This window comes from Drosophila subobscura, chromosome J (genome assembly GCF_008121235.1).
Source record: "Drosophila subobscura isolate 14011-0131.10 chromosome J, UCBerk_Dsub_1.0, whole genome shotgun sequence".
Lineage (NCBI taxonomy): Eukaryota > Metazoa > Arthropoda > Insecta > Diptera > Drosophilidae > Drosophila > Drosophila subobscura.
In genome coordinates this window covers 6,940,165-6,966,448 of record NC_048532.1, presented here as the reverse complement: position 1 = coordinate 6,966,448, position 26,284 = coordinate 6,940,165, and the positions used below count along the sequence as shown (strand labels likewise).

Here is a 26,284-nt window from a genome sequence, read left to right as displayed (position 1 = left end):
ATATAAAAAAGTATTTTTAAATGATGCAAATAAGTTTGTTCAAACCAAAAAAATTACTGCCATGTCAAAATACATTTTTAAATCAATTTTTAATTTTAATTAAATTTATAATTCAAGAACTACTACAAAATTTATTGCAGAATTAGTTAATTTCTTTGTTTGTTGAGATGAGTTCCTTCCTCGAAAATATAGGATCTTTTGTCAGCAAACTTATACTGCTTTGAGCCATAAAATCACTCATCGTACAAGAATAAAATTCACTCTGGCTTCTCCTTCACGCAAGAATTTGTAAAATTTGCTCTCCTTAATTCCATAGAGCATTAAATATTCGTGACTGCCAATCAAAACTCTCCCACAGTCCACTCTCCCTGTCTGGTTTTCTTTTTTGTTTTTCTTGTTTCTCATGTCGAGAGGGGGGAAATGCGTTTGCAATAAAAAATCAGCCACATAAACGGGGCACTTAACAACAATAGTTGATTGATTGTCGACAATTGGCAGACCCGAGAGCTCTTTTGACAGCTCCACGCTGTTTTGCTGTTTGGTTGCAGGTGTTGCCTGGTTATTGATTTGCTTTTTGCCCCAAAACCCTACCGCACTCCCCACTGCTTCCCCTTATATCACACGTTTTTGTGTGTCTTGCATACGAGTGAGTGTACCTTTTGGCCTAACAACCGAAAACCAAAGTCTCACGACACTGAGGCTTAATAGTCTCTGTGGCCAATACACTGAGGCTTAACAGTCTCTGTGGGCCAGGGCTTAGGGCGCTACTTACAAGAGCTTCGGGACCACACAGAAACCTCAAACCAGCGAGTATTTTCTCAGTTATTTGATACTCCTTTTCTCGGCAATTGGAAATTGGTTTATGTGTGAAATTATAATCTGGGATCCAACTTTTTATTTGGTATACAATTTCATGTGTGGTTTCAGATATCACTGGAACTAAGATTATAAATGTTTTTGACATAAACATTTGTACTGAATTTTGTTACTTTTCTGAAGATTTATTTTCGATTTAGCTTGTCAAATATTTTCAACTACTTTTAGAGCAATTTCCAGCATAAATCTCCAATTAATATTTATCTCTTTCTCTCTATCGTTACAGGTAAGCTTTATTTTTGGATATAAACTGTGGCTTGGCTTTCGGAAAATCCAATAAAAATCTAAAAAGGTTAAATTTTGATAATAAACTTTAATTTAAGACCTTACTTTACTGGCCTCTCCCATAAACGCTCTTTAAATATCTCCAAAATGCCATATATTGAATACTCGTAATTTTCTATAGTTTTTTCATTGCTTGAACATTTTTGGAATTTTTGAAATTGCTTGCCATGAAATTTTCTTGATATTTTCGAGTCTTATCTGCAAGCAAGCGCTTTGTGTTTTTTCTTGACTTTTAGCACATAATTATCTTGAAGTTTTGCGCCCACAACAAGCCACAAACAACAAACAGTCAACACATGAGGGCCAAAAAAGAAACGTATGCTGTTGTCGAGAGGCTTTAATACTCATAAAAAAAGGCAGGCTGGCTGGCAGGCAAGGCAGGGCAGTCCAATGCAGGCTTTAAGCCAAAAAGTGCCACACAAAAGTAAGCCATAAAAAATATTTAACACACCCTCGGACAAAGCTGTTAACCAGCGCAGCGAGCATTGGAAATGCGTAGGATATGGCCATAAAATCGATGTGTGTGCTGGGTTGTTGTTGTGTGTTGTTGAGTTGTGTGTTGCAGGCCACAAGACAACTTCTCTGTGGCAATGCGACGACGAGTTGTTGGCCATTTTTCTTATTTTTCTTCTGGCTTTGGCTTGGCGACAATTAAAATGCAAACAAATTGAATTTGTGTGTGCGAAAGGTTTGGCTCTTTGGCTTTTAAGTGTTTTGTGCCATAAACTCGCAACAAACAACAGCAACAACCATGCAACAGCAGCAACAACAAATAACATGAAGGAAATGCTGGCACTTTTCGAGGGTCGAAGCTGTAGATATACTCCCGCAGATCGTAGATGAAGCAGACCCACTGGTAGAGAGCGAAAGATTAAGAATTTGCTGCTAATCCACACTGTGAGAGAGAATTTGCACCCAAAGTGGAGCTACAAAAGAGGAAATTTGATGCCTAGATGTGGAGATATCTTCTCTCCAGTTGTAAACCGTAATACCCTATTTTCTAGGGTATCCTATCCAACACCAGAGATGGTAGTAGGTTTTGTTGTCGCACGCGCGCGCTCGCGCTCAACATTTCTTGTTGTGCTTTTGCGGGCGAAAGTTGGCGTGCCGTTATTTTAATTGCAACATGTTGCCCGGTAATTTGTCTGGCACTCGTAAATGTTGCGACGCTAATTGCCGCGGAAACAACAATGTTGCCGCAGTGTGTGTGTGTCTCTGACTGTGTGTGTGAGTGGGTTGAACAGAAAAAAAATTGATTTGCTTTTGTGGAGCGAAGTGTAGTTAACGCCCTGCTCTTAAGCCACCGCACAGTATCTACCATAGCCAAAGGTATTAACCGTTAACCATTAACCTGTCAACGTGGCCACAGTTTGCAACACCATTTAGTGGCAACAAGAAGTTCAAGTGTAGCCAGCGTCTGGAAGACCCAGCGGCGGCATTTCCTATCCTAATCTATAAGCAGTAATCAAATTTCATGCTACCAACTTGCAGGAGCAGCACCGGCAGCGGCGTACGTGGCCAGGCCACAGCCCATAATTATGCAACACATGTTCAATGCAACAATTGGCCATAATTTAGTCAAAGGTAATTGAGTAAGCCACGTCGCTCTGGCTAACGCCACGACGCCACGGTCTGCTCTATCATTACTGCGGTACCCAAACGGCAACCACCCGAGAACCGATCCGATACGAGCTGGGGTTCGGGCCCGGGCCCTCCCCATTGTACGCACAGTAGTCAAGGCAGTGGCAGAGGCAGGCAGTCAGGCAGTAGCCTTGATTGACGACCACAATGAAGATTGAGTGATGTGCCAGTGGCTGGTGGCTGTGGCTGTGGCAGTGCTGGTGCTTCTGTTGGGCGCCTGCCACTGCAACCTTCTGCCTCCTGCCTTGTTTATTTATTTCTAGTTAGTCGCATTAACTCGCTCGACTGTTATATAATTGTATACCCGAGCCCGATTGGATGAGCATCTCTGTTTTATCCCTCTCCCTCTGTATCCATGGAAATTCCTTGGATCCTTGGATCCTACCGTAATTGCAGTACTTAATGATTGAATAATGGAAGAAGAGAGTGAGCTAAGCGCTTGCCTCAGCCACGAGATACGTATCCGAGAGCGTAGATACAAGATAGAAATTGTTGTTTAATTTGCGGAAATTGTTTGCCAAAGTGGCTAAAAAAAAGTGAAGGTAGAATACGAGGAGTTGCCTCTTCCTTGATTGTTTTTGCTACTAAAGAGAGTATCTTTAAATCGGTATTCCATCTATGGTTTATTGATTGCTTTGTGGATTGAGCAAATTCCAAATAAAACGCACCTAAAAGTGTTAAAAAATGCCCCTAAATTCCACACTTAGTCTAGAATTATTTACCATTTCCGCCTGGCAACAATCAATAGTCGTTGAGGGCTGCTGGTGATTACCCCCCAATCAACAATCAAAATGCAACCCACAAATACCGCCCATGAAAAAAAAGTTCATACAAATCCCAGGCACCACCCACGCGGCCAGTGCCTACGGGGGCCAGCCCACTGCACGCCTGCTCATGGCTCGTATCTGGCATCTAGAACCGCGTAACCTTGCGCCGTTTTCTCAAACAAATACACACACAAACGGATCGAGAGTGTAAGAGAGGGAGGGAGAAATATTCGTATTGCAATTTTTATGCGCCACAAAAATTATAAATTAAGTACTAATTACATGGAAATACTCGGTACGTTCGCGTACCAACGCCAAACAATCATCTAGAAAATCTGTAGGAAAATCAAACGAATGCCGACCGCCCTGCACTGTGTTGTGTGTGTGTGTGTGTGTGTGTGTGTGTGTGTGTGCAACGTGATGGTGGCGGACACGCCCACCTAATGCCCAATGCGTGGGCGTTACACTAATGATCGACAGAACAAAAAACTGAGAGAAAAATGTATGAAATTATTGAAACTTACAAAAAAAGTGGGCAGAAAATAACGAAGCTGGAGTCGAGGGTTGAGATACACTTGGAAGTAAATATTTACGTGTAAATCAGAGCGGATTAATGAGGGATTTATTGTGTATATTTTTGTAGCCTCGCAATTTCTTCCAGCCTTCGTTTAATAGCAATAAAAACAACTCCTCTCGCTCTTAGTGCACAAAAGCTTCGTCTCAGAGCAATAAAAATAACAAAAAAATGTTTTTAAATTGAAGAAAAAACGCGAAGGCATTAATAGAAATAACCAACGGTTTCCTAATTGTTTTTCTTTGCTTATATTTTATCAATGGCTTTGCTTATTTTATTGCAAATTAATTTCCAACTATTCTTATTGAACTCTAATCTTCGTTTATGCTGCCCAAACCCTCTCTTTGCACTCATAGCACCCCTCTATGCTAGAGTAAATATGCAACAGCATCAGCAAATAAAACGAAAACTAACCTCAGCCACATCACTGCCCACTCCCAGTGCACCCAAACGAGTGTCCACTGTAAGTATTGCAATGCTTGGATGGAACATTTGATTGGTAGTATGTCGAGACATTCGACATTCGGCATTCGACATTTGGCGCTTGCCTGCCTGTTGCTCTGTTGTTCTCTTGAATGGGGTGATAAATTATTTCCCCGGCATTTACATAAATGCTTTGAATGCATTAATTAAAGTCCAAATGCCCACCCTCCCGCCTCTGCCATGCCACGCCCCCAAATAGACACACACACACACAGCCTCCTCCTCTAGCGTGCAGCAGCGTTGTTCGGATCCAATCAATTGTTGTTGTTTATTATTGAGCCAGGCCCATAGAGAAGCCATTACCATTTCGATTAGCCAAACGGCCTTATGCGACTGCGAGAGTATCTTTTGTTTAGGCGCATATCTGCAATCGCCAGGGAAATATATGCATCGCATGTGTTATTCGCCATTTTAAGTGGCCTGCCGCCGCCTAATTGTTCATAAAAGTCAACAGTCAATAGCTCTTTATGTTTGCGCATTTGAAATTTATATTTATTTATTGTTATACCGATGAGTTTTTCTCCGGTCTGTTGTTTGTGCGGTGCGGTGCGGTCTGTGGTCTGCTGCCGCCCAGCAGCTTCATAATTTGTTCGCAAAAAGACATTTTCTGCCGTGGTGGTTTCTCTGTTGGGGCACTCTGCAGTAGCCAGCATTTGGAAATGAGTCTTTCAAAACGCCAAGGTCTGTGCCATTCTTTACAATTAGCAACTGAATTTATGAGCGATTTCAATTTCAATGCGATTTGTTTGTTGCCAATTGCCATTTGCCGCTTTGCTGGCTGTGGGCTAACGAGTTTCTGGTCAAATGAGCTAATGGTCACAATAGAAATGACAGCAAAAAACAGCAACAGTTGGGAAACAATAAAAATTCAAAGTCAGTGACAGCAATCGAAGCCATTTAATTGAAGCAAAAGGGTCGGTTAGCCCACTGTGCGCTTTTGGGTCAAATAAAAATCCAACTAGTTGAGGTCTATTATCACGTTCTGAGGCTTTTTCCACTGCAAAGTGGGTTTAAATGTAATAAAAATATGTATTTTTGGATGCCAGAAAACAGATCTTGAACAATTTTAAACGTAAAGTTGTTTCTTTTCCATGCAAACATCTTTTATTTAACGGCAAAACGAGCAGGGAATATCTTATTATTAATGTAAAAACAAAGCTCAAGCCATAGGTTTAGGAATCTCCTCCAATTCTCAAGCTAAGAAAAGATTTTTCCACTAACTTGAACATCATATTTATATTTACTTGGTTCAGGTGCTTAGATTTTGCAGGGAGTCTTAAGTTATAGGAACACCTTCAGAGTAGATGCAGTAGATCTCGGTCTTTTCGACAGAATATTTCTCTGCTTCCATAATTAGAAACCCATTCAAAAACGCTTTAATTGTGCTAGATTCTTATAATTTATTATTATTATTGAATTATATTTTTTTATTTGTTTAAATATTATATTTATTTAATTAATTTATTTTAATTTTTTTTTTTTTTTTTTTATTTTTTATTTTTTTTTTTTTTATTCATTATTATATATTATTTACTATTTATTTATAATTTATCTTTATAGCATTTTCACTATATTACAATTTCTGCAGCGTGTATCGCTCTGTGGCTATTTCTAGGCCAAACCAATTTTAGCTACAATTCATGTCGGTGAAGGTGTTTCTTGTCCCTCCATTATTTCCCTTCACATTTAGCACCTCAGTGGCCGCAGATCTTCTCTGGTCTCGATGCCCTTCACTTGTAAGCCATTTTGCTTGTTGTATCTTTCACTTCCCACCCTCCATCACACATGCCACACCGTACTGACATAATTGTCTTAGATCATCGCCCAGTTTAGCGCCCATTTTATGCAATCATTGTAATTCTATTAACAATATCTACCCGCCCTCTCTCCCTCACTCTTTGTATGACATTTAGCAATTGTTTGGTCACGTTAGAACAAGCCAATAGGAATGGAGTCGCGTAGACCATAAACAATTACGTGGTCGTGGTCAAGGGGGCAATTTGGTAGATGTTTCTCGATAAGAGAATAACTCGACGCTGGCCGCTGGCACGACTTCCACTTCCACTTGAACCTCCACCTCCACCTATTAGCTCTGTAACCGATTGAGATCTTGTTTCGGGGTCTTAAAACTGTAAGAACTTTGCCTCTAGGGATACAGTGTCCTTTTGTCCGGCCTTTGTGGTGCAACATGTCTTTGATTTTCGTACTTTTGTTGCTGCTCGATGGGGCTCAGGGCGCTTTTAGAGCGGAAGATGTGATTCAACAGCTCAATGAGGATCTTAAACTTCAGCTGAATATTTATTTGAATTGTGGAGATGTCATTGAGCTGCTGCCTCGCATGGATATGCCCAAAGTTATACTGGAAACGAAAGCGGAGGATCCGCTGCCAAGGATTTTGGGGCGCTACAGTGAACGCTCCCTAACGATCGCCTGTCTGGCGGATAATCAAACGCTCTCGGGAATTGTGCAACTTCTTTGGGGACTGCAGCATTTGCCGATACTCTTTCTGCTGTCAAACCCAAAGGAGTTCGCATTCGAAAGGGCGCTCAGCCAGGGTTTCCTGCACGTATTGGCGCTAAATCTAAGGAGCGGGGAACTGTACACCTATCTGCCATACCCCACTGTACAGATCCAACGACTGGAGAGCATCTCGGAGTACCATCGCCTGACGCAACTCAAAAATCTGCAGCGGCATGCGGTGCACATCACGGTGGAGACAATGGCGCCGCGTTGCTTCCACTACACGGATCGCAGTGGCAGGAATGTCTACGCGGGTTACATGTACAAGCTGCTGCACGAGTTCGTACGCGTCCACAACGGCACAGAGGTGGCTGTGCTGCAGGACATGGATCCCATACCCCTGGACACCGGTTTGTTCATGTTCAAGCGGGGTGTCATTGATATGGCGCCGAGGATCATCCATCCACTGGGCTGGGTGGCCTACTATCGCAGTCATGTGCTCTTCAATGTGAACGGATACATTATGGTGCCCTGGGCGGAGCCCCTGCCCAAGAGTCTGTACATTGTGCGTCCATTTGAGTCGTCCGTGTGGGCGGTGCTTATTGGTTATCTGCTGCTGGCCACAATCATCATTCGCTGCATGAGGGATAGGACCAGCAGCCTTGCGGCAATCTTTCTGCAGGTGCTGCAAATGTTGCTGCAGCAATCGCTGAGCACCATGTGGCACTATACCCAAGGACTGCGGCATGTTCTCGTTTTCTTGGCGCTCTTCACTGTGGGTTTTATCCTGAGCACGATGTACCAGGCGCAGCTATCGAGCTCCGTGACGACGGGACTGTACAAGCGGCAGATCAACAGCTTCGATGATCTCGCGCACACCGATCTCAAAATGATGATGGAGAACTTCGACATTGAGTTCCTGATGAACCACACCAAGTCGGGCGTCATTCAGCCGGAACTCCTCAACATCGTGCTGAATAAATCCCTCGATGAGGTCTTCTACCATCGCAAACATCTGAACACCTCGTACATCTATCAGGCCATAGAGGATCGCCTCCGTTTCGAGCTCTTTCAGCAAAGGTATCTCCGTGTGCCGCTGTTCAAGCAGCTGCCGGAGGTCTTCTATCAGGTGCCCTTCTTTGTGGGCATGAGGCATGGCCTGCCCTACGCCAGTCTCTTCAATGTCTACCTACGACGCATCTGGGAGTCGGGCATACTGTTGAAGTGGGAGGGAGATGCCTACTTTGAGGGCATATTCAGTGGCGAGATTAGCTTTCACACGTCCACGGGCCTGCAGATACAGGTCTTTGATATGGAATTCTATTATTGCACCTACATACTGCTGGCTCTTGGTTGGATTGTCAGCGGAATTGTGTTTGCGATTGAGAGATTGGTGTGTGGGCGGCAGGCAGCAGGTGGAATTTGTTAGGTTTTACTTCATTTTTATTGAATAATAATTATAAATGTAAGAGTGGCAGTTCTAGATAAACAAATTCTTCATCTAAATAGTAACACTTTCTGTAGAGCTTTTTGCTTTTAATTGCAGGAGGGTTTGGGATTATTTTCATAATTTTTTTAAGCGCCAAATGTTTATCTCTAAAAATATCAATAAATGGGATATAATTCGCTACTTCTAATGCCAGTGAAACGAATGTAACTCTGAGCTAAAAATGGCACCTAAATGCAGGGCTCGAGGTTTGGCATTGGAATGAATATAATTGAAGTAAATCTATTTTCTGAAGTTTCATTTCAGCTTTAGTTAAAGCCAGTAATTCCAGGCCAGGCAATAATTTCAGTAGGATAAGCAAAACCCCACGACTAAAACCTATGACATGCGCTTTTTCTGTTCCTTTTTGATAAGCGGCCAATCATTTGCATTGTGCAACGTTTTAGGCAACCATCAATCGCGTCCATTTTAATGGTTTTAATGGGTTTTAATGGTTTAATAATGCCACAAGGAACTAACTATAAATAAGAGCGCCACGGCAATGCCGCGTCCCGAGTCGCTTCGATGGATTTGCTGAGCCTCAACGCGTTGCAGAACCTTTCACTGCTGTCACAGTCGATTCAACAGCTCAATGGATTGTACGGCATGGAACTGAATGTTTTTCTGGACTTTGGCCATAGTTCGGATATGCTGGCAGCCATCAGGCAGCCTGCGGTGCCGAGTCTGTGGATAAGAAATTTCGAAATTCAATTGGTGCTCCAGGGAAACTTTAGCAGTCGCACTTTGACCATCGTACAGCTGGAAGATGCGCCTCTACGGGAGACTCTAGCGTATCTGAGAACTTGGCTATGGCGTTATCAGCATCTACAGGTGCTCATTTTATATCAGGGAACTACGGAGGCGCTTTTGGAGATCTTTAACTACTGCTGGAAGCAGGGTATGGTGCACATATTGGCAGTGGAACCTGAAACTGGAAATCTCTACAGCTTTATGCCGTATCCGAAATTGCGACTGCTTTCCCTTTCTTCAATTCAGGAGTACTTCAGGCGAACCCGTGCAATGTTGTGGAACTTCCAAGGCTACAACATAACCACTGGCATCGGATACCACGGTGGACCGCGTTGCTTTGGCTTTCGGGATAGTCACAATCGTTTGATACTCGCCGGGTATATGCTGCACATGGTGCTGGAGTTTATCAAACACTTTAATGGCACCATGCAACTGATTTACATTACGTCCGTGGATCAGGCCATCGGACTGCTGGCTAATCGCTCGATTGATCTGCTGCCGTATCTGATTGTACCCGCCGATGAATATTATCAATCCACGAATGTGCTGTATCTCGAGAACTGTGTAATGATGGTGCCCTCCTCCCGGCCATTGGCTACGTTTCTGTACATGGTGCGACCCTTTACGTGGGGCACGTGGCTGACGTGGCTGCTGGTGCTGCTCTACTGCTCGGGCGCTTTGCTGGTGCTGTCCCAAGGTCGCCTCAATCCGAGCGCCGCCTTCCTGGAGGCACTGTGTCTGGCTCTGTTTCTGGGCATTGGCAACTATCTGACGCGTGGCACACCCTCGCCACGTGGCATATTAATTTTTGTGCTGCTAACAGCCTCGGGTTTCATGTTGACCAATTTGTATCTGGCGCAGCTATCGACGAGTCTCGCGGCGCGTCTCTATGAGCGGGAAATCAACACCGTGGACGATCTGCCAGGCACCAACCTCAAGTGGTATATGATTGCCTACGATGCCGCTCTGGTGCGCAGTCAGTTTGCCAATCGTCCGAATCTCATCAAGCACATTCTGGTGGGATCCAATGAGAAAACGGATGATCTACGGCGGGAACTCAACACCTGCTGCGTGCACTCTGGCTACGAGGATCGCATTGACTTTATACTCTACCAGCAGAAGCTTCTACGGTTTCCCATATTCCGGAAGTTACCCGAAATCCTCTACCAGCAGCCACATCAGATACCCGCCTCGTTCGGGCGTCCCTATTTGCAACTTTTCAATGACTTTACACAGCGAATATTCGAGAGTGGCATACAGCAGAAGATGAAGAGCGACTCGTATCGCCACGGTGTGCAGAGTGGACAGATACAGTTTAATTTCAGGGATCGCTACATGGAAGTCAGTTCGAATGATGTTGAGTACTACTATGTGATTGGGGGTCTCTGGCTGGGCGGCATGCTGCTGGCCAGCATCACTTTTGTGTGTGAATATTATCGAATAAATGCGAGTGTGCATAAAGTGTGAATGGAATTCGAAACTGCAATTACAAATGAAATATTTCGCTGTCACCTGCTCGCTGGAGACTGTTACGCCTCCCTTGCAGCAGCCTCATTTGCATGGCCCCTGGCTGCCAGGCTGCCAGGCTGCCAGGCTGCAACCTGCTGCCTGCCTCTGAAGGTGTCTTCGATTATTGCCAAACATTAATTATTTGTACGCCTCCTTCTCCTGCTCTTTGGTTTCTGTTTTTTTGTGAAAGGCCTGGGCTAGTAGTTCAAATGTTTATTTATCTGTTGCGCTTTTGTGGTGTATCTTTGATTGCTGGCTATAGCCACAGAGCCACAGCCTGGCCGCGCGCACTGCAATTTTTGCGCAATGAATGTGAGACGAGGTACGGTCAGGTCGTAGTCTCCCTCTTGCTCTCTCTCTCTCTCTCTCTCAGCCTGGCTTATTTATTTTTGGCCAAAATTGCACATTTTCCCATGCTGCTGTTGCTGTTGCCTCTCGTTGTTGCTGTTGCTGCTGCTGCTGCTGCCTGCTGTTGTTGTCGCGTCTAATCAAGGAGCGGAGTTAAGAGTTGTTGCCTTAGTCGCCCCTTGGTTGCCATTTAGCCCGAAGCCCGAAGCTGGCTGGCTGCCTGACTGCCTGCCGCAGCCAAAACGATGAATATTGATTTAATTGAAAGTCATTGAGAGGCGCGCACGTACTTCATAGACACGAGGCGGCGGCGGCATCGCTGTCGCTAGATGTTGTTGCGGGGTTTCAAATACTTTATAGAGGAAGTTGTATGGAATTGCGAAGAGATTTGTTAGATACTTATGGAAGGGGTTGGGTGTATACGATTATATAAAGAGTACCTCCATAAAGCTTCAAAATTATTTGAAAATTAAGTGTTTAATTTAATCTTAAAAATCCTTAATAAATCCTTAATAAATTCCCAATCTATGGAAAATTATTACAAGTATTAAATATTCTGGAAGTTTGTGGTAAATTGCGACGCTTTTGTCATGGAACTAGTACGCTTAAAGGACAAATTTAAGTGGAAAACAGATAAAAAAGTTCAGAAAGTTCCTAGAAGATCCAAAATCCTTTCAAAGGCTATAGAAAAATGACTTCTAAAAGCGTATTCCTAGCTTCGTTCTCTCAGTTCTTTGCCTTTCTTGCTGTTGTCATGGCTTTCCATTTGGCGTGGCAGCAAACCGAACGCCGATCGCAGCTTGTGCCTGCCCTCCCACATGCCACATCACACACAAACCCATACACATGCGGCAAGAACCGACGCCCCAGCTAAAGCTTTTTGTCGCTGTGGCTGCTGCTGGCACATTGACACAGTTTTTCCGTGTGGCAGATGTGCCCAAGAGGAGCCCTCCTCCTCCCGCTGCCTCTCTATATTGGAATTTTGTCGACTTGTTTTCTGCTTTGGCTTCGTCGTCGTCGTTGGCGATGCTGCCAAATGTCAAAAGGTTAATACGTGAATTAACAGCAAATTTCTTTGACTTGTGTGTGACTGCATGCCTGCCTTTTAATACCCTCTGTGTGGGCAGGGAGAGTATAATGATTTTTGCAATCAAAAGAATTCTTTGAAATCTAAGAAATTAAATTTTCTCTGCGGCAGGGTATCTAAACATTCGGCCCACGAATTGTGTGGTGTTTTTTTTTGGGCTTTTAGTTGTTTGTTCGTCGTGCAGCTGCTGGCGCTTTCATTGGAATGCGGGCGTTGCTATGTTTGTTGATTTTCCTCCTTAGTTTTTGGGGATCCATCCCGCTTTCTTCGTGGGTTCCCCTAATGCAGCAACAGCATGTGGCAGGAATGGACTTATGGACAGGGGCTATGTGTCTCCTCTGCCGCATATTACATTCAAATGGCTTTCTGTTCATCGAATTTTTCTATGGTCTATGCTAATAAATCATTGGGGGAATCTCTCTAGGGCGAATTCTCCACATTTTCCCAGGAAAATAAAAGGAAGCTTTTAAGTATGTTGTAAATTTCCCTATGGGGGACATTTTGTGGGGGAAACACTTAATTGCGTTCTTTGAAATAAAATCATTTTAAAGTGGCAAATATTTAGAGCTTAATTTAATGGAGTTTGACATTCTTTAAATATTTTATGATTTATACTTAAAATTCGAATATCTTTTGATGTTTGCTTTAACGAAATTTGTGTGGCTGCAAGTGAACAAAAATCCACAGACCTCAAAATGTAACTTTTGATTTTGGTTTTTCCTCAGTTTTGTTAACGTTCCTTAGAGTATATTGTTTATTGTATTTTATTTTATGTTTCCAGCGCTTTTTTAAATCGTTTTTTAACTTTCTTTATTTAAATTGGAATTTTAAATTGACTTTCATGGATTATTGGATTCTTATGATTGATTTTGGATGCTTTTAAAATATTCAATTTAAATTTAATTTCTAAAATATTCCTAAAATGCACCTTCATTACAATTCCTGGAAATAAATGTCCCACCAACAAAGCTTTCGTATAACAGCGCTCCTTTAAATATAACAGTTGTCCTGGCTATCTAGCCGATACAACAACCTTGTGTCCCTTGCCTAAAAATATCCTTCTAATGCTTCTGTCCATGTACGCCAGATGGCGTGAATCAAAAATTTAAATTCTTTTTGGACATTTTCAATTTGTATTTGAAATAATTTGAAAAATTCCAGGCCAAACGCCCGATTGAGTTTTCCTAAATGTAGCGCAAATACGATAGATCTGTCGATTAACCCCCCACAATGGCACAAACAGAAATGCAACACAGAGACAGAGATAGAGACAAGGAGAGAGAGAGAGAGACAGAGATAGAGACAAGGAGAGAGAGAGAGAGACAGAGGCAGGGTACTGGGTATGCAAATTTGTGTGCCACAGCGGCGGCAAGTGCATAATTTGTATTAATATTATTATTATTTCGCTTTTTTGTGTGTGCCATGTGTAGCGTAGCTGTGGCGCTACAGAAGTGCCAATATCGGGGAGTAGATCAAACAGCTGCCTACCCCTACCCCGCTTACCATGGATTATGGCAGCGCCAGCCATAGATAGATTCAATTCATTAAGCGATCGTTCGCTCACAGCCACAGCAGCGATTAAATCGTTAAAAAAAAACTGTACTAGAGCGCGTATCTATATCTATATTATATTTAGTTGAATGGGGACCCACTGACAATTTATTGGCATTTTCAGTGTAAATTATGTTATTTCAATAGAAAAATGATTTTTCTTTTATTGCCACACCACAAGACCACATCAAACCACACACTTTATGGAGAGCACAGCCACAAAGTATCTTATGGCTTGACTTTATCTCTATCTCTAGTGTGTGAAAAGTGGTTCAATCGCGATAACGGACGCTCACTGGATCGCAGATCGTAGTTTTTCCCCCCCTTTTCCGCTCCCCGGGGCATCTATTTTAATTGATTCTTAATGGAAAATATTTCCTTATCACGATTGCAAATTTATGAAAATGTTAATTACAAATCGACACAGATACTCTCGTACTCAGCCACAACATGTTTTGACCGTAATTCAAGTCCAATTTTTGTTACTTCTTTGGTTTTTTCTTTTTTACTTTTATTGTTGCAAAAACTGTCAAAGACTTTGTGAGAATTTGATATCCGATAAATGGAAATAATCACAGCAGGTGGGAGAGCCGGCTCATAAATATTGCAATTAGTTTTTAGAAGTGGAAAAAAACATTTGAGCGACTCGTGGGGGGAATTCTTGAAATAGATCTGAACTTTGTTAGACTTTTGGTATTTGGTTTATGGGGAATCTGAGCTTATAAGCTGCCATTTCCTGCTTTCCTGTTCAGGTCAAGTAATTTCACTTGACGGCTACAAAAAAACAAACTTAAAATCCACTTTTTTAGGGATTTTTAGTGGTAAGTTTTTTAACGATCTATTCGGTTCCGCTTCAATATTTGCTTTATCCTCTGACCCATCATTTCGGTTCATCCTTAAGCTTTACTTTCTCTGACAACTAAAATTCGTGACCCCTAAGCTGACATTAAATCTCCAAAAATATGTGATGATCTTTTGAAAGTCTAACAAGCTTCTTTCAGATTTCAGTATAAGACTCCCTTGTAAAGCTTTCTTCCAAAAAATCTACTTGAAAACTTGTACTAAAAATGTTTGAATTTGATGTCGGAAAGGTTTGAAGATCTTGCATTTGATGGCCCATAAGTATTTCCCTTCATTTGATGGATTCATTCATTTGTGTGGATTAATTATATGATCTAGTGGTTTTTACGATCCATTGATTTCGTTTCAGTCGTACCATAACTCGTTGCCCCTTTGCTCTATATTTTTCTCCGACTTTTTCCCATCTTTCCCTCGCTCTCTCGCACTGACTTTTCCCTTCTTTCACTTTATCTTTTCCCCAATTTAACGATCAATAAATTTGGACTGCCTTATGGCAACGATTTTATAGATATTTATGCCATGATCTGATCTAATTTCCTGGGACGATCATGTCATTTGCCCCCACAAAGGGATCAAATCTTCCCACTGTTTAAATTTAACGATCGTTTCCCCACTTTGGGGGCAGGCCATCTGTGTTGCAGCACTTGACTAAAAATTTAATAACATCATTTTAATGCACTTTACTGGAATGGAGATGAGACGAGGCGTAGATGTGTCTGTGTGTATTTATTTCTCGCTGCCTAATAGCTGTCCCATATGGGCAAACATTTAAATTCCCATCTGTCCCAAAGTCCATGCATATTTGCCGCTGCTTTGACGCCATTGTTGCATGCAACTCGCGGAGGCTGGCGGCTGGCGGCGGCGTCAGTAGTCGGCAAAATGAAATTTCATATTTTTTCATAATTTTTGCTTTCTGTTGGGGATTGTGGGACTCTGTGGTACTGCGAATGGGAATGGAAATGGGAATCTGCGGAATGGGTTCTCGGACTGAGACTTCATTTAATGTCCCACACCCCCTGGAGGCGCAGACAGCAGTGGCAGCATCGTCGTCGTCGCATTTAGCAATTGCAGAATCCGAGAGAGAGAAAACCGAATCCATGGCCAAAAGCAAATGTCGGGCGGGGCGGGGAGGGGCAGGACTGGGCGCGCATCCTTTTTCGTAGCTGGAGCGTTGGAGGCTGTACAAAAAATCCTTTTTGTCTGGGCCGCGTCGCTTCTCATTTTCGCCAGGCGTTAATATTAAAATGCATGTAAAAATGCAAGGACTTGGGCAAGGAGTGCTGGGAGATGGAAAAAAGGGTGGAAGGGTGGGAGTGGAGGAGCGCTTGAGATTGTTTGCCATAAGAAATTATGATACGTTTAATTACCAAGTGGAGAGGAGAGCACATGGGATAGGCACCGGCACGTGCCCTTCCCAGGGTACCTCTCTCGCTCATTAACATCTGCTGTCAGCACATTTGGTGAGGAGCGCGGGGGGGCAGGCTGCCATAGCGCGCACTTGGCAGCGTTTCACGAACCGCCGCTTGGCATGTGGCATGGTGGCGTGTGCATTCCCCAATGCGCGTCGTCTCCACAATTTGCACCTTTTTAATTAACGTGATTGCAGTGGCACCTCATGCCCCCCACACACACCCCACCCGCCACATCTCTTTATGCCACATGCAAACGCGTTGATCTATGCACTACGTGCCCCATCCATCCATCCAGCCATGCATCCATCCATCCATCCCAAGGGGCAGGTTTTCTTCTCATCAGCAGCCATCAGGAACGGAGGCTGCTGCTGCCTGCCTTCTGTCTTCTTGTCTCAAGTGTGCACTTGCACAAAAAGCATGGAAAAATTTCCTTCCTAAACTTGGAATATACTCTCTCTCTCTCTCTCCTGCTCTCACTCTCCCTCTCTCTCTCTCTCTCGCTCTCCCGTTCCTTGCTTTGTCTTTCTGCATAAAGCGAAAGTTTTTGTTGTTGGTTTTTCTGTGTGTTTTTTTTCTTGTATTTTTTTTATGAGTTTTCAGCATCATCTTCCAGCTCAATGATGTCACACAATGTCACGTGCTGATTTGTGCTCCTGCTGTTGTTGCTGTGGTGGGATGAGGCAGGGGCAGTGGCAGGGGCAAGCCACCGTCGCGACAGGTTCATGTGAGCTATGGAAATTTCGCTCTCCGCTGAGTACTCCGACATTTATGCACTTCAGCGCGCACAAAGGTGGCATCCAGGGGGCTGGGTAAGGCACATTGTTTATAGAACTTTAAGCTAAGAAAATGCAGAGATTTCAGCGGAAATTGAGTAGTTTCCAGCGGCAGCGGGAAGTATTTCAAAGGGAGGTTTATGAAGAGGGGATAGTGATTGTTATTATGACTCAGAGAGATGGTTAAGAGATAAGAGATGGAAATGAGTGTTGGATTTCCCAGGCTTAAATTTTATAAAGATCCCCAAATTGTTGATATTTTCTTCTAAAAAGATCAGAGGATCTCCACCGATATTTTCTGTTTATTGCAAAATAAACAACTGCTGAAAAATCCTACAAAATCGAAGATTTCTGAAGGCTCGAAATCACTTGAACATCTCCAGCAATTTGTTCTGCTTATAATTTACATTAATTGACACCCAAAATATTGTAATTAATGAGATACATAAGAAGGTGCCTGACTGCTTGTCAATGTGCCTTATCGACAGACTCTTTTTTGCCTGTTTTACCCGCCAAAAGCCATAAGCCAAAATATTCTTTTTATTTTTACAACAATATTTTTCGTGTGTCGTGTGAACCCTTTGGTGAACCCTTTCACACTTCTTGTCTCGCGTGGGGCTCTCTCTCGGCATGTCTGGAGCACTCAAAACAATTTATAATTTCAACGCCTTGAGATAACAAATAGCCCCAGTGGTGTGCACGATTCGACAATTAATCAAATGCCGCGTCGCGCCGAGTCGCGTCGCGTTTGCTCGTGTTACTTTTTCGGCATAATTACGGCTAAAATGCTGCACGGAAACAACGGAATATTCGTAGTTTGCAGGCACCCAGGGACCATAGACCATAGACCAGGGACCATAGACCATAGACCAGGCCAAAAAGATAGACAGTTAAAAATGACAGCGCATGGGGCCAACAAACGAACCGAAGCCAAATGACAAAACCACCAAAAAGCTGCAAGCGGCAAGCGGCAGTCAGCGTTTGAGCCACAAAAATACAAAAAATAAGAAGAAAACATGGCCCGATGATCGATTAGCCAATGCAGTCGCTCAGTCTCAGTCTTAGTCTCAGTCTACGTCTGAGTCTGAGTCTCCAGAGCGCCTCCAGAGTCGAGTCATGCAAAACAATTGCGGCCACAAATATTGGGACAGCGCCAAATATTGGCCATGGCTATTTCTATTGCTTATTTCGTTTTTTATTTTTGCCATTTCGCTTGGCATAATTTGGCAATTGAATTGATTCGGTTTGTTGTGCATTTGTTTCTGTCTCCCGGTCTGGCCAAGCCCTAGAGCCACATTTGGTTACGCTCACGTTCCGCGGCAGAAGTCAGAAGTCGGAAGACAAAACCCAATCGAAAGAGCGAGATTTTGGGATCGTGAAAAGGGTTTGGTTTGGGTTTGAATTTGTGCTTGGGCTGGGGCTTGGGCTGTGTGATATTTCATGTTCGCCGACGCCGCCGTCACCGCCAACGCCTGAAAAGTATTGCTGCCGTGCATTGATTGATTGGGGGGATACCAAAAAGGTGATGTGGGAGGCAGATCAGCAGGGAGAGTGCCCAATATAGAGGAAATGGGTTAAAGAGCGGCTGAGGCTCAAAGGTGCCATAATTATGGCAGCTCTTATTAGGAATATCTGCATTTAAACAGCCACAAATAAATATTTCTACAATCTTTTTCAATATTCAAATAATGCAAACCAAAATGCGAATAAAATTCGCTGCAAACACAAGAGACTTCCCAGCTTTTCTGACAGCATTTCAGATACAAATCGATGCCCTGTCTCTCACCCTAAAATATTTGTATTGATAAATATTCATGCAACAAACAAAAATGTATAAAACTTTAAGCACGGCACAGGCGAAAACATTGAATTGTTCTACGTTATTGTTCGTGGCGGCGATTTCAGTTCTCTGGTGCTGCATGCCATACAATTGCCCAACACACACACAATTCCATGTTCCATGTGCAATTTTTGCATACTTCAGCAAACGCGTCATATTTTCGAGTGGTTTCGCTAACATGCAAAGGACACTTGAGGGCCCGGGCACACAAGTGGATCCTTAAAGAGCATTTCTTCTGGTGCTGCCAGTGCTTGCTGCCTGATGCTGCCTGCTGCTGCTGCTGTCGTGGCAGGGGCTTGAGAGTGTAGCTACATTCTGAATGGGCCTGATGAGGAGCATCAGCAGCAGCACCAGCAGCACCAGCATCAGGATGAGTATGACGATGATGATGATGATGGATGTGACTGCTGAAACAGCAAATGTTGCAAGTATGTGTATTGTGGAGTTAAGCAAATGGGTGGATGGAATGGAAATCAATGCAAATGCTGATCAAATGTTTGCGACATTGAGAGCAAACTGCCACAAGGGGCAAGGGTTGAGGCAAAGGGTTCATCAATAAAGTTACACATTTAATGCATTAATCGCCTCATCAGGCTTTAAATGGCAACAACAAATCACAGCTGTAGCTGGCATAAATATCAACAAAATATTGTTGCAATATTGCAGATGGTTGGTCATGTACCCAAGGGTCCGTTTCAGTGGAGTCTCTGTATCCCCTCTCTCTTTGCACTGGCAAACTGCAAACAATGCTTGTTGCCATTTCCGTTTCCTGTTTAACCATACACACACACACACACACACACACACACATAAACAACGAGTGGACAGCCACACATCCTGTGCATAATGCGAATATCATTTACAGTGCCAATCATGACAGACAGACGAACGGACAGGCAATCCAACGAACGGCCAGGGAATAAACTAGAAAGGGATAGCACTGCCTTTTGGATACCCTGGAAGGACTGTCAGTTAGGGGAGAAAGAAATGATTATTTTAATTATGAGAAATATCAGTCCAATCGGGGCCAGCTCCCACTTGCACATTCATCACCTTCCGCAACGTAAATGTCCCTGCCAAAAGGGTATCCATAAATCCACACAAAAATCCAACACTCCGCACTGAAAATCGATTGGCTGTGTGGATGGCCAAGCCAGATCCTAGCCAGTCGTTCGAGTGTAAAATGTTTTGCGGTCATTTTAATATAAAATAATTAATTTCAATGTAAATATTTATAACAGCAGAAATATGCCGCATAATTGATGCATTTACGGGGGCAAGGACTGCTGCAGCAGCAGCAGCACACAGGCAGACAGGCAGGACTCAACTCCATTTGATTTGCACAATTGTCCTTCATGGCTTGGCAGTCGTCGTTGCCATTCAATCATTACAAAATGAAATAAATACATTAAATGCATGTGCAGTGGCTGTCCGTCCAAATCAATTTCAGCCAAATAAAATTATTGGAAATGATTATTGATTCAAGCGGTGGCCAAATGTGCGTTTAAATCCGGAATTGGGGAAGGGACTGGCGCACGTTTCGGTTTCGGTATCTCTGGTGCTGGCCACAATTAAAAGCTTTACACATTTTGCAATCAATATATGAAATAATTAAATAAAATGCCGCTTAATTAAATTGGCACGACCTTTTTTCCCCATTTTTTTAACGCTCAAAATGCAGCAAACGTTGATGAGAGATGGCGATGATAACGGCCAAAGGCACTCGCCGAGACTGTGGAATGCGTTTAATTTGTAAAGATGAGTTCTGTGCCCTAACCAGAAGCGGGGTATATGGGTTGCAAGAGTATAAATGATGAGCTGTAGTATTTATTATTCTTTAAAGAAGAGCATTCCCTCCGCGTCTTTCATTAAGATTTTCGCCACTTGTTTGCTGCTACAATTCCCGCACATCACAGCAATGTGACAGCTAGTTAGTGGCACACACAGGCCGGGCCATGCCGCCTCTAAGTGTGTTCTCCTTTTGCCTGCCTTCAATTAAATTCAATTGAATTCTTTTTGTTTTGAGCTCGCAACGCTCAACGCCTGCGCGCGTGCCTCAATTTAGTGGCACACAAAAGATGAGAGGCGAGTGCCGGGCTTGGCTGCACTTTGCGGCTGCGGCTGTGGCTGCGTCTGCGTCTACGTCTGTGGCAGGCGATAGGCAAATGAGTGTCGGCGCATTAGAAGGGTGTATGAGGAGCAGGGGGGAGGCGCTGTGCGCCGCCTGTCAGCATATCAACGCAATTTGTGCACTCGTCTGACCAAGACGACTCCGTGGACTCCGCGAGTCGCTGGCCAAATTATGGCCAACGATGCTCAGGCGACTGCGCAAAGTGCCCCATAAATTCACGTCGCTGATGAAGCGATAGTGTGTGTGGCAAGGAAGGAGCTTGCAGCAGCAGCACGGCAGCCAGGCAGCCACAGATTGTTTATGCCCGACCACATTTCTGCTCAATGGCTTAACTAATGCGCTGCAGATAGGAACCACGGGAACGCTCTTGTCTCTCTTCAGCCATTAGAAAGTAACACAAAAACAAATTGGCCAACAGTTGGAATTACAACGGGCTTTGTCCTCTGTCCTGCCACATTCGGCTGATGAATGCAACGTCAGACATTGACACAGTTTTTCTGCGCTCATCTTTGGCTTACAACACCTACAGGCAGCCGGACTAAAGTCCATTGTCCGACTATTAACCGACCTTCAGCGGAGGCCAGGAGTCAAGGACAATGGCCAGGGTTCATAATTGAAAAGTACGCGAGCAAGTTGTAAGGACATCAAGTGGCAGAGAGCAAGGAAAAAATGCCAGAAAGGAAACTCCATCAACTGGGAGTCGCGGCATTAGATACACTTGCTGATGGACATTTTTATGAATGTTTCTGCTGCTCTTCGGGCATCGTAAGACCCTGCTTTACTCTACTCCATTTTAATTCAAGAATTTGCCATAATAAAAATAGCTAACGCCCAGGCGAGTGCTCGAGGGCGGGAGGCAGGCAGAGAGAGTGAGATTCAAGTTGCCAGATTCAGTGGAGAGATGCCATAAGCACAAAGGCAAACTGTAGATAAAAATTCAATAAGCCAGGAAGGAGCTCAGCGAGCGAGAGGCAGGCCCCTGGAGCAGGACACGAACTGTGACCGTTAAGCTGTCGGGGGAGGGAGAGACGACGTCTCGTGCCTGCTCTCTGGCTGTGGATTTTGTGGCCAATAAATAAAATTAATACGAAACGCACTTGAGGGCACATCTCTTGACCAAGGCGGCAGAAGGAACGACAGGACAGGCCTCACTCTCTCTGCCTGAGGTTTCTTTTTCTTGCTGCTGCGTGTCGTGTTTGTTGACTTGTTGAATGAGCCCACAGGACGTGGCACTTTCCTGCCTGCCTGCCTTATGGCCAAGCCGATATTGTAGGTAAATAGAGTTGGATGGAGTGGAGCTTAAAGTTGAAGCAAGTAAAGATGTTGAAAATGTAGAAAGAAATTGCTGGAAAATGTTTTTCCTCTTTCATTTTTGTCTCCCATAAAATAAACCCCAAAATGCATTTCATAATTTCATTGGCCACAAGAAGGCGTGTTCCCACAGTGGATCCATAAATTAGTCAACCAGTGGACGGGGCACGGCATGGTGTGGCATCTGCAATGTGGCAATGAGGCAATTCCGAATACTGACACGTTGCTGACCCCCGCAATTGAACTGCCATAAGAAATCACTCTGCCAGGGATAGACGATTATGGTGTGCTGTGTGTGTTTGTGTGTTGTGTGTTTGGCATTGGCAACCGCCCACTTTCAACACTTGCCACAACAATGGTGCGCAAATATTTACCAGGCAATGGGGCAGGCAACCAGGCAGGCAACCAGGCAGGCAACAGGCAACAGGCACCAGGCAGTCAATCCCAGGCTGCAGTTAGGGGGATCAGATCAGGCTCCCTCGCTCTTTCTCTCACTCTCTGGCGGCAGCCTCAATTTGAAATCCAATAAAATTTAATTGGAAACTTCATCACGGGTGCGAAAATTCACACTCTGCCACAGCCACAGAGAGGCACGGGCACGACTTGGCTGCCGTTTGCCGTAAATCTATTGGCCAAGGCTTTTCCAGAGCCAAGCCAACAGTTTTTTGCTTTTTCCACCGTCCGTTTCGTTTTGCACCTGGCGGCGACTGAGGCGGCGGCGGCAGTGCCGGCGCTCGTTTCGCTGTAGAAGCCATCGCGATAAGGAAATATTTCTTTCATATACTCGAAACTGCATCGGATGGACTGTTCGGCTGTTCCGTTTCGTTCCATTCCAATCGAAACCAATCCAATCCAATCCGTTATTGGAGCCATGTCAGCAATATATGGCTTTATTTATGATTTTCCTTATGCCATGCCATATTTTGTGGTCCATTGTCGGACATTAATCGCTTCCCCTCTGCTCTGCACTGCTCTCAAAATGTATAACAAGAAATGTTGCAGATTGATTTATGTTATAATTATAAAAGATATGCTAGTAAGTACGAGGCAACAGGGGAACAAGTGTTGCTGCAGACAAAAGGTGAAAGGAAAAAATGTGAAAGAAAAGAGCAAATATTGAAAAAAATATAGAAAAATATTTGTCGTAAATTAGAAGAAAATCTCATCCAACAAAAAAAAACATAAAAAAAAATTTATGTACATATATTTTATAACTATATTTAATAAAATATATATACAAGATTTTTAAACGAAAATCCGTCAAAAGAGAAACCCACTAAATAAATATTAATATTTATTTTAAATATAATATTTAATTTAAATATAATAATTCATTTAAATATTAATTTTATTTCAAAAATATTAAAAAAAAAAAATAAATAGAAAATTAGAGAATTTTTTATTCCTACGCAAAAAAAACCTTAAATAAATATTAATATTTATTGCAAAAATAATATTCAACGGATATTTTAGTACCGTTAACGGCAGAATTTCAAACGCTCTCTTGGCCAGATCTCAAGCCAGAGACTAGGAGGGCAAAAAGTGTGAACAGAATTTTTTTTCTTTTATTTTATATTTAGTCTTCAGTGAAATTTTTTAATGTTTTTACGGATTGATTTTGTGCGGGGAAACAGTATGGGGTAATGCTTAGGTTAGGGGTTTCTCAATCCCTACTCTATAACAGGCTCTGTGGCTGGATCAGCGGAGAAGTCCCACCAATCCTTTTCGTAGCCCTCGCGCACATGGCAGAGCAGCACCGTGCGACGCCGCTCGCAATAGTGCGACAGATCGAGGACCTTTTGCCGCACAGTCTGAAAAGTCAGAGCCGTGATTTCGCGCTCCAGGCACTCGGAGATCTTCTCGGTGGCACTCTCCAGATCCCGCTGATTGTCCTCAAAGATGATCTTTTGATTGTTGTTGCGCAAATAGTAGGCAAACACATAGCTGTACATGAGGGTCACGCGACACTGGCAGAGGACTTCGACAGATTCCTCGAGGAACTGCACCTCGAACCAGGTCATTGTCTCCCGCATGGCCTTCACTTTGGCCTGCACCTGGGCGTAGATGTTGTGCTCCAAGCGGCCGCTCTGCATGTGATTCATGTAGCGATTGTAGTAGTGCAGATACCGGGCCATGGTGGAGCGATAGAGCTGCTGGGCGAGGCGAGCCTTCTTGGCCTCCTCCTCGTCGAAGCGGTTGCAGCTGTACCAGGAGGAGCCGTGCGGCTCCCACGACCCCAGGCACACCCAACAGAAGTCGTAGCGGCAGTTGGGATTCTTGCAGACCATGTGATTGCAGCCGCCATCCTTTTCGATGGTCACATTGCACTTGGGGCACTCCTTGGTGTTTTGCGCTATCCAATTGGACGTTTCCGAGTCCTCGCGACACTTCTTGAGCCACTGCTTCAGCAGGCAGCAGCTGGCTGGTTCGTGCCAGTTCTCGCCACAGCCAAAGCAAAACTGATGGCCGCACTGGCAACGCACGGCCCGTGCCTCCGGACTGCTGACCTGAATGGCACAGCAGCAGCTGGGCGCTGGGCACCAGCGCAGCAAAGGGTTGCACTCCACAAAGGTGTTGGTGATCAGCTGCTGGTAGCGTGCAATCACCTCGCTGTTGTCCGCCAGGATCAGGAAGGACACGTAGTCCACGACAATGTCACAGCCCTCCGCCGGACAGGCGATATTGTGGCCCAAACCCTCGCTGAAGGTTTTGCTGGCCAGATAGTGCTTCCAGCACTCGGCACAGAATCTGTGGCCACAGGCCAGTCCCCGCAGATCATCGCTGGGGCAGCAGCAAATGCCGCACATGTGCTGCCCCAAGTCCAATGAGCTGCTGCTGCCAAAGCTGACATGTGGTGGCGGCAAGGTAAAGGGATTGACGAGATGAGCACGTTGGAAAAACTCCTCTGGACTGATGTCAAAGTACTCCTCGAAGAGCTTCTCCTTGTCCCACTTGTAGTGGTTGAGAATGCAACGCGTGATCTGTGGTGGCAGGCTCAACACGCTGTTGACCTCATCGATGACATGCCACTGATGTTGGACGATCTGCTTGACCGACAGCACCTCGTACTTGAAGTCATCCTCCGTTTCGGCATTACTCGGACTGGACTCTTGCTCAAGCAGGACTATTTCGGTGCATGTGTCCTCGTCGCTGTCGGTGCACATGCTATCAATGGACGGGGACGGCGATCCGCTGCAGCTGCGGTGCGGTGAACGATCCGCGTCGCCGTGATCCTCGTCCGAGTAGTCCGCGGGATCTGCCCCATTCATATTCTGCTGCTGCCACAAAGATCACTGGAAATACCACAATCCAAAAGCGGAACACATTTGCGCTGCCTTCTTCTGATTATTTCTATGACAATTACCAAAAGCGTTAAATCCGTATTAGAATTTATAGTGTGAAACTTTAACACTTGTTATGTGACGAAAAAACGATACTTTTGCTTCGTATTTCTACTGAAGACTGAACAGAAAGCAACCCAAAAACGCAAAGATTACTTGGATGCCAAAGTTGATTTTTGATTGCCTCAAATTTAATGGAAAAATCTACAAATTGTAGGAAATATTTTCAAATTTGAATCACTTTTGGTGCAGGGAATAATTGTTTTGCATGGCAACTGCAGGGAATATTTTTTTCCTCTTTTTCTTTTCAGAACCAAAATGCATTTTGCTCTCACGTTAAAAGCTTTTTGGGCTTGCGATTTGTTAACCCCTTCGCTGCGTATGGCATGAAAGCAGAACAAAGCAATGTCTCAAGTGGCAAGAAAGGGGTTGTGCATGGGGCATGGGTAGGGGGCCCATAAAATAATAATAAAAATAAGAAAGAAAGAACAAAAAAAATACAACACACATGCGAAAATGTGAAATGAAAGTGAACGAGCCTGCACAAGGATAATGGTGGGAAAGGGTAGGGGTAAGGGTAGGGGTAAGGGGTAAGGGTAATGAGTGTGCATAATGCATGGATGCAAAATGCAGATGCAGGATCCCAGCAGCCCATCATTGAACAAAACGGACTCAATCTGCGCCGTGAGAGGAGGAACACACACACATGGCACTGCTTTTATTTCTTTCTTTTTTTTTTGATAAAACAAAAGCCGCACAACAAACCGCCGCCGCTGCCAAAAGCAAAAGCAGAAGGCA

The 26,284-nt window shown here is 44.0% G+C and overlaps 3 protein-coding genes across 3 annotated transcripts; 2 read left to right on the top strand and 1 right to left on the bottom strand.

Annotated features, from left to right (window-relative positions):
- The first annotated feature begins 4,522 nt into the window (after positions 1-4,522).
- Positions 4,523-8,515, top strand: LOC117893351. Its single transcript, XM_034799941.1, has 3 exons — positions 4,523-4,606; positions 6,317-6,362; positions 6,777-8,515. Exons 1-3 carry the CDS (start codon positions 4,523-4,525, stop codon positions 8,513-8,515), a joined length of 1,869 nt encoding a protein of 622 aa, XP_034655832.1.
- Positions 8,516-9,097: 582 nt separating this feature from the next.
- On the top strand, positions 9,098-10,789 carry LOC117893347. The gene has a single exon (XM_034799936.1). The coding sequence runs from the start codon at positions 9,098-9,100 to the stop codon at positions 10,787-10,789; it is 1,692 nt and encodes a 563-aa protein (XP_034655827.1).
- A 13,011-nt stretch (positions 10,790-23,800) lies between these two features.
- Positions 23,801-25,618, bottom strand: LOC117894862 (E3 ubiquitin-protein ligase ariadne-1). Its single transcript, XM_034802118.1, has one exon. The coding sequence runs from the start codon at positions 25,412-25,414 to the stop codon at positions 23,816-23,818; it is 1,599 nt and encodes a 532-aa protein (XP_034658009.1). The 5' UTR covers positions 25,415-25,618; the 3' UTR covers positions 23,801-23,815.
- Between the last annotated feature and the right edge of the window lie 666 nt (positions 25,619-26,284).

Bases quoted from the DNA above. Each gene is read 5' to 3' on its own strand.
- LOC117893351 (XM_034799941.1), top strand. From the start codon at position 4,523: ATGCAACAGCATCAGCAAATAAAACGAAAACTAACCTCAGCCACATCA. The intron at 4,607-6,316 runs GTAAGTATTGCA...CTTCACATTTAG, and splicing joins CACCCAAACGAGTGTCCACT to CACCTCAGTGGCCGCAGATC. The intron at 6,363-6,776 runs GTAAGCCATTTT...CTTTGCCTCTAG, and splicing joins GGTCTCGATGCCCTTCACTT to GGATACAGTGTCCTTTTGTC.
- LOC117893347 (XM_034799936.1), top strand. From the start codon at position 9,098: ATGGATTTGCTGAGCCTCAACGCGTTGCAGAACCTTTCACTGCTGTCA.
- LOC117894862 (XM_034802118.1), bottom strand. From the start codon at position 25,414: ATGAATGGGGCAGATCCCGCGGACTACTCGGACGAGGATCACGGCGAC.